Below are 7,497 nucleotides of genomic sequence, written 5' to 3' on the forward strand. Positions count from 1 at the left end.
TGGTTGTTCAAATGTGTTTTTACTTTTTTTGCAGCCATGAAACAAAGTACATTGACTCAGTTCCTAGCCAAGAAGAACGAGAATAAATCTGATTCGTCTTCTGATTCTGAATTAGTTGTAAAACTCGACAGTTCCCCTTCCTCTTCTGAATCATCTGATGATGAAGAAACCTCCGAATCTAGCTCAACTGATAATCAAGAAGCGAGAAAACGCAAGGGTAGTCTGAAGCCAAACAAACAGAGTACTAACCAGAAGAAGCCGAAAATATCCAACAAGCCCATAAAAATCAAAAATCGAAATAAATTCTGTGATAAGTGGAAAATGGATCCTGAACTAGGCGGGTTTATTAGTAAATCTGATATGAATAGTCAGCATGCTCATTGTAATTTATGCAAGAAAGATATTCAAGGAAGTATCTACAATGTCAAAAGACATGTCAAGTCTACATTTCACAAGCAAAACGTGCAGGCTATGAAATGCACAGTGCCTGTTGACCAGTTTGTGCAAACACTGCAAGTGCAGAAGAAGTAGCTTTTTGACGATTCAGTTAAAGATGCTGAGTTACGCCTGGCAGGTCGGGTTGCTAAAGAGGATATTTCTATAAGAAAAACTGACTCATTGCTACAAGTAATGAAATTATGTTTCCCAAATGATGGTATTTGCCAAGCATTAGCCTCGTCGAAAACCAAGACAACTGGAATAATCAAGAATGTTATTGCCACAGAGGAAAAAGTGCAGCTTGCAAATTGGTTAAGGAATAACAAGTTCGCCATTATTGTAGATGAATCTACGGACAAGTCATGGGCCAAAGTTTTGGTCATCATTGCAAAGTATGTGGATACTAATTACAATGTTCGTGAAGATTTTTTGGGTCTTGTTGACGTGAACGACGCGTCAAGTGCCGGCCAGAAGAACCTGATTATGAAATGTCTTTCGGACCTTGGTATACCTATACAAAATTTAATGGGTATAGGCTTCGATAATGCTAGTGTGAATACTGGGTCTGTGAAAGGACTAGGGGTGCTGCTTAAAGAGGAAGTACCAAATTTGTTCATTCTTGGTTGTACAAGTCACTCGCTCGCGTTATGTGCAGCATACGCCGCTAAAAAGCTACCAGAGAGTTTGGAAGTATTCATTCACGACATTGTAAACTATATTGCAAGCAGCCCAAAGCGCCAGGACGAGTTGAAAAAGTGTCAAGAATTTGCACGTTTTGAGAGCCACCGCCTACTTCAAGTGGCAAACACAAGATGGCTATCATTGGAAGCCTCTGTCAAGAGAATCCTAGAACAGTGGAGTGCACTGATGCGGTTCTTCGCAAGCCACGGAAAAGGTGATGCAGCAGGAGATAAATCTTCGAAAGAAAAGGCAAGTCGGATTTTGGCTTGTATGAAGGACCCAAAGATTAAAGGTTACCTGTACTTAATTGCCTTTGTCCTTGAAAAGGTAAACGAACTGAATATAGAGTTCCAGAGCAGTAAAACTCGCATTCATAGGCTCTTGCAGAGTTCCAGAGTGACTTATCTTGCTCTTTTGAGATGCTTCGTGACAAAAGAAGCAATAGCAATCGCAGAAGATCCATTCAGGGTCAAACTAATTCCACCAAATTTCCTAAAACTGGAGGAGCTCAAGCTTGGGCCGAACACCCTGAACTATATCACTACATCGTCTAGCGCAGGTCAGCTGAATAGGCAGCTAGTGCAAACAATCCACACAAGCTGTTTTAGCTTTCTCGTTGAAATGTGCTTGCAGGTATCAACAAGAATTGATTACAAAGATGAAACATTGGTGAACCTTCGTTGTATAGATCCTACCGTGGCCGTTTCTGGAAAAGTGGATACTATTGTTCCACTCATGATTCGTTTCCCAAACCTGCTTGGCGACAGCAAAGGTGAAAGTGACACTCTACGAGATAGGCCGAAAGTTCAGTGGACTAAGCTGTCCGACAGTAAAGAGGATCTCCCGAAATTTGAACCCAGCGATGATCCTGGAATCTTTTGGAAGCAGCTGAGTAACGTCAAGGACTGCATATCTAGGCCAGTATATTTGGAAATTTCAAAGTTCATGTTGACATTGTGTGCTCTTCCTCATTCCAGCGCAAGCGCAGAAAGGCAATTTTCTATTTTGAACAATTTGAAAACAAAAATTAGAAATCGTCTCCAAACTGAAACTGTGAGTGCACTGATGTTTGCAAAGCAATATGTGATCAGACGCTCCGCCGATGCTGGAAGCAGCAACTCCTGGAAAATAGATGACAGTCTTCGTCTTTCATTCCAGAAGTGGAAGGGAGCATCGAGATCCACGAAAGTAAATCTCATTTGTAGCAACGCAACTGGCGTCGATCAAAATGAGGAAGAGGAAATAGATTTTTGTGACTGATTCAAGAGTCATTCTTATTTTTTTCGAAAATGATCTGTAGTACAATAGAAAATGATCTCTAATATAAACCAGTGATTTGGATAAAAATAAAAAAGCTGGGCATCCGTAAAGGAACAGTAAACTTGACTCAAAGTTGACTCGGGGAGCTAGCTGACATATCAAGAATGTGCCCTGAGTCGATATTGAGAGTAAGAAAAATTCTAGTTACAACCATTGCAGTTTTCGGGCAGTTTCTGATAATTCGATTTTTGGTTTAGTAGAAAAAAAGCAAAAGGTTTGTGTGCCGCAACTAGGAATCGAACCCACGCCGTTTTACCGGTGTGACGTTTGACTATGGTCTACACGTAAAAAGGCGAACTTTTACAGTACATAAGTGCATAATTACAGTGCATAAGGGGCAAGGGCCTGCCAGCTAGCTCTGGGAACAATAAGGAGGGGTTTCGTGATAACAAAGAAGGGGGGTCCTGTCGACAATAAGTCCCTGTACATTTATCTAAGCCCCCCAGGCCGGTTTGATGGCCGAAAGTTGCCTAGTCAAGTTTACTGTGCCTTTAAAGCCTCTTTACTGCCTAGTTTTGCTAGATGAGTCGAATAATAGTCCTGCTTTCGACCACATGCTTCACGCATTGCTTAAATCCGAGTGTATTTTTCTCTTGTTTTCCGGTAGAAAAAACCTTTAGCCTCGGAAATCTTTGCCTCTAAAAACTACCTCAGTTCACTAAGTTCAGTTCACTGAAAGATAAAGACTTTTCGAAACTAGCGTAAACTACTCTCGAATTGTATGCAGTGTGCAATGCAATGCAACTGCAACTTGATAAACTGGATAGCTATAGTGAAACTGGTTCGAAAACATAGTTCAAATATGAGTAAGAAGGTGCAAGAAGACGTTCTGCACTGCCGCAGCCGTAGTTTGTACTCGAAACGCGCCGCGTATGCTGCGCAAGGAAAAATAGATCTTGACAAAATCGGCTGTCTGGAATCCGAAAGTTGAAGCCTGGCTTTGATTGACAGTTGCGACTGTGAAGCAAAGATAGATATTTGAAAGGGACATCTAGGAAACACTGGTAGACAGTGACATTAGCTATCATAATTATCATGAAAATACGGAAGGGTTGGCTTGACGGTCCGGAAGCCCCAGGCGTCTGGAAAATGAAGCCGGGCTTGAAGATTCTTACTAACAATAATTTATTTTAACCTCGTGTGATCCCGCTTGAAACACCTTGAAATAATTTTTGGAAGTTTTGAATAACATATCAAAAACAAATGTTTTTAGACATTTAGATGTTTCGTAATTTTGTATAGCTGTCTTCATTTGAATAGCTCACAAATACTAAATCTAAGGTAATTTGATAACATATTTATGACAAAATACAACTAGATCACCTTTGGAAGAAAGAGTACATTTGTTTTCCAAAAGTACTGCTTTTCTTAAAATGTACTGCAAAAGTACTACTTTTTTCAAATGTACTACCAACTCACTACTTTGAAAATATGTACTAAAAAGAGTACAATTTTTCTATCGCTGGCAACTCAAAGCGCCACGCAGCTTATTACGCATGTGCGTACAATGCTTTAGTGAAAATAACAAAGGTATTCGTAGAAATGCTATAATCTTTGTGTGATCGAAAACGCGACTAAAAGTTTTAATTGATCAAAACCAAGCAGGATTACGCGAAAATTGCATATTTAGCAAAAATTTTATGTAGCACCCTGTTCTCGAGAAAAATAGCACACTTTGGACAGGAGCAGGTGGCAACCCTGGTCTTCCTTAGTTTGTCAATTCTCCTTTCTCTCTCAGACGGGAAAACAGTTGGAAAAGAAGGGGATGGGGCTCCTGTTGATAATTGGCTGGACAATGCTGGAAGGCTCTGGACAATGGAAGCGAGAAATTTATTTAGATTATTAGCGGTAACATCAGGGGGCTCTGATAAGTAGGTAAAAACTCCTACCGCATAGCTTTTTATCCTCAGAATACCATTTTTTGGTTTATTAGTGAACGATTCTTCGATCTTATTTGTAGTACGATCGTGCCAATTTGCGAAATTCTCTTTTAATGGATTTTCTAAGCATATTGGCTTCATCGAGTTTACCATTTTTAAAAAGCTTCAATTTGGTTCTAATTAGTGTTTTTATTGTCAGATTAATAAAGGGTTTATTACTTGAGAATCTTTTTTCTGGGAAATAAATTTGATATTGATCAATTAGCTTTTTATGAAACGTGGCCGTTTTTCATAGACATTTTGTAAACTATATATGTCAGACGAATCTTCAGCATTCAGCCACATACAAAAAAAAAGAAAACCCAAATTTTGAAAAGGGCGGTAAGTGCTATAAGCTATTGAGAAATAATACTTAAAATTTGAAGAGTGGGACAAAAGAATATGATAACTCCCACCTAATGGGGGCAAAGTGGAGGGAGGGCTGTAAAAATTGTACATATTAGTTAAAATAACATCAAGAGAGGTATTTTCCCGAGTCGTCGGTGTCTTAACAATTTGCTCTACTTAAAGTAAAGCGCAAATTGAATCCATTTTAAGGTCGTTGGCATCGCCAACCAAAAAAAGACCAGCATTAGGGTACATAGAAATAATAAAATCAGCACTTGCCTGTAATTGCTGGATTAAATTACGTTTTAACTCGATAATTTGATTTGGGGAGTAATAGAAAACAACTATTGCAATAACATTAAATGGACGAGGGAGTACTTTTGGTCTAACACTTAACCAGAGGATTTCGTCATACTCGGATAAGCTTGGGACTAGAATAACCTTTGGGTAAAGGTGACTCTTAGTAAAGAACAAAACTCCGCCACCTTTTTTCCCGATAGGGTGGTCTGAAGGACGGAGTTTAATAAACTCTGAATAATTTGTCAGGCGCAGGGACCCTGGGTCATGGAATTGTATTTCATTAACAGCTATAATATCTATTAGATTTGATTCTGAAAGCACCTCGAGTTCAGTAAGTTTTTCAAAATTAAGACTTTCAGCATTAGTAAATAAAAGTTTAGGGAAAAAACCAATTAGGAAAACACAACAAGGAGAAAAAATATGTTTGAGAATTTCCTGGGTAGGGTTTTAATTTTATTATACTTTGGAGAAGAAGGGTAAGAGAAGGATTTTCCTTTAGTATTTGGAGGTGGGGGGACGGGCAAGGATATGGACAGAGCACGAGGAGAACAATTAGGATTTGTTACAAGACAATTATTAAATACAAAAAGTCTCAGACCTGAGTCACTTTGACAGACTAGCCACGAGGGATAAAACGAATGGGCTGGGATGGGGTTTCGTAAGGTGCTGGGAAAGGGGGGCTGGATGGGAATTGTGATTCATGTCCGTCAAGAAATTGCTGGTTTACGGCAGAGTAGAGAGGGTATATGGCTACATGCTGTAAGGGGGAGAAAATAAGACTTCTGTATGCGGGTAGGGGAGTTATTTTTCTTGTGGACGTCATGGGTTGTAGTCGAAACGCTGGAGGTAGATATTTTAGGAATGATAGATCTAGTGTTAGAGGCAGGGTCATAGGGGAGGGGGAAATGGGGAGAGCTGCAGGAGGAACTTGATATATATGCTGATACCGTCTGATCCGCGAAGAAGGGGCCCAGCAGCGTGATTTCAGACGAGGAGGCAGGTTGTCCCCTTACCTCAAGTTTTTTGGCACTGACTCGATTTTGGAATTATTGCTTAGAATATTAAAACTATTAAAATCTCTGAACGTTTAATATAGTGACTGAGAACAACATTTTCCCTTCTTATTGCTTGTTTATAGCTAATTCTTTTGAACATACCGTAATATGGATGTGCGAAAATACATTCTTTGTCAATACATGATAAAATACAACAGAGGTCAACGTGATCAAAACTACCCTTAATATAACTACATGTTTTCGAGATATAACGCGGACAAATATGCAAAAAACGACACTCCCTTGTTCTTACAAAAACCACTTTTATTAAAATAATAACCGGTCGTATTGAATTTGGACGCCTTGTTTATATTTACTCCCGTATGCTGATGAGTTTTCTTCGGGCTTGATAGGGGCGTGGCACTTAGGTTAAGTTTTTCACTGGAGCTTATTGGCACTTGGACAGTGACATTGTTCACGCTTGCATCAACAAAAAATACGAGCATATATTGAAACCGTAATTAGTCCCTGCATGAACTGGGCTTTGCAACGAGGTATTTACATCATTGGAAGTTGGGTCTAATATTGGGGGGTCATTGTCAAACAGCTGACTATCAGCGGTATGAATTGAAATGATTTTTGAATCAATTTGGATTGCGTGGGGTCAGTAACTACTGAAGATAAGGAGGAAACAGGCGGATTTTTGCAGGCTACCGATGAGATATTTTTTAAGTTTGATAAGGTTTTCCAAGGCATTGCTATAAGATTTTGCATCGGTGAGGTCCAACCGTAATACTGCAATTTCTGCCCCAGCGGCTGAGAGATCCTTTTTTAACACACTGATCGTTTCCTGTAGCACTTCAATCTCTTTTTCTTCTAAGTCACTTGGTGAGCTTACTAGCACTTGCTTGAGGTACTTTGCAGTTGACATATCTTCGTTATCAACAATGGGCATAGTCTGGGGAATGGAGAGTGGTGTAGGAGCTGGGGTTGCATTTTTGGTGCTTCCTTTCAAATGGGATGTGGGTGTCATCACCCACATGTCTGCTTGAGATTTGACGGCATTTGAAGACACAAGAAATCGGCCTTCGGGGTAGTAATTTTTCTGACTTGCCATTCTGTATATAAATTTCTCTAGTTGCAAATTATTAGTAGCAACACTAGACAGTTTAAAATTCATTAGTTGGATTTAAGCTTCAAAGTATTCAAAGGTTGACGAACGAAGACAAATGAAACACAAAACTGGGTAATTAGGTCACTGAATTAATTATTTTCAGCAAGTTTATTGTAGGTCAGAAATACACTGTAGGTACTTATCAAGCTCAAAGTCCCAAGGTATTTGATATTTAAGTATCGATTTCAAATTCACATAGTAAAAATGTCAATAGCAAATAAATCTAAACAATCGGATAATAATGTCTCTAGGGAAATCACACGGGTTGAAGCCTTATAATAAATGTCTCTATGGAAATCACACAGGTTGAAGCCTTACTCAA

The 7,497-nt window shown here is 39.3% G+C and overlaps 1 protein-coding gene across 1 annotated transcript; it reads left to right on the forward strand.

Moving 5' to 3' along the window:
- Positions 1-630: 630 nt before the first annotated feature.
- LOC136037597 (uncharacterized) lies at positions 631-2,379 on the forward strand. Its single transcript, XM_065720320.1, has one exon. It carries the CDS (start codon positions 631-633, stop codon positions 2,377-2,379), a length of 1,749 nt encoding a protein of 582 aa, XP_065576392.1.
- The last annotated feature ends 5,118 nt before the right edge of the window (positions 2,380-7,497 follow it).

Source organism: Artemia franciscana, chromosome 17 (assembly GCF_032884065.1).
Source record: "Artemia franciscana chromosome 17, ASM3288406v1, whole genome shotgun sequence".
Classification (NCBI taxonomy): domain Eukaryota; kingdom Metazoa; phylum Arthropoda; class Branchiopoda; order Anostraca; family Artemiidae; genus Artemia; species Artemia franciscana.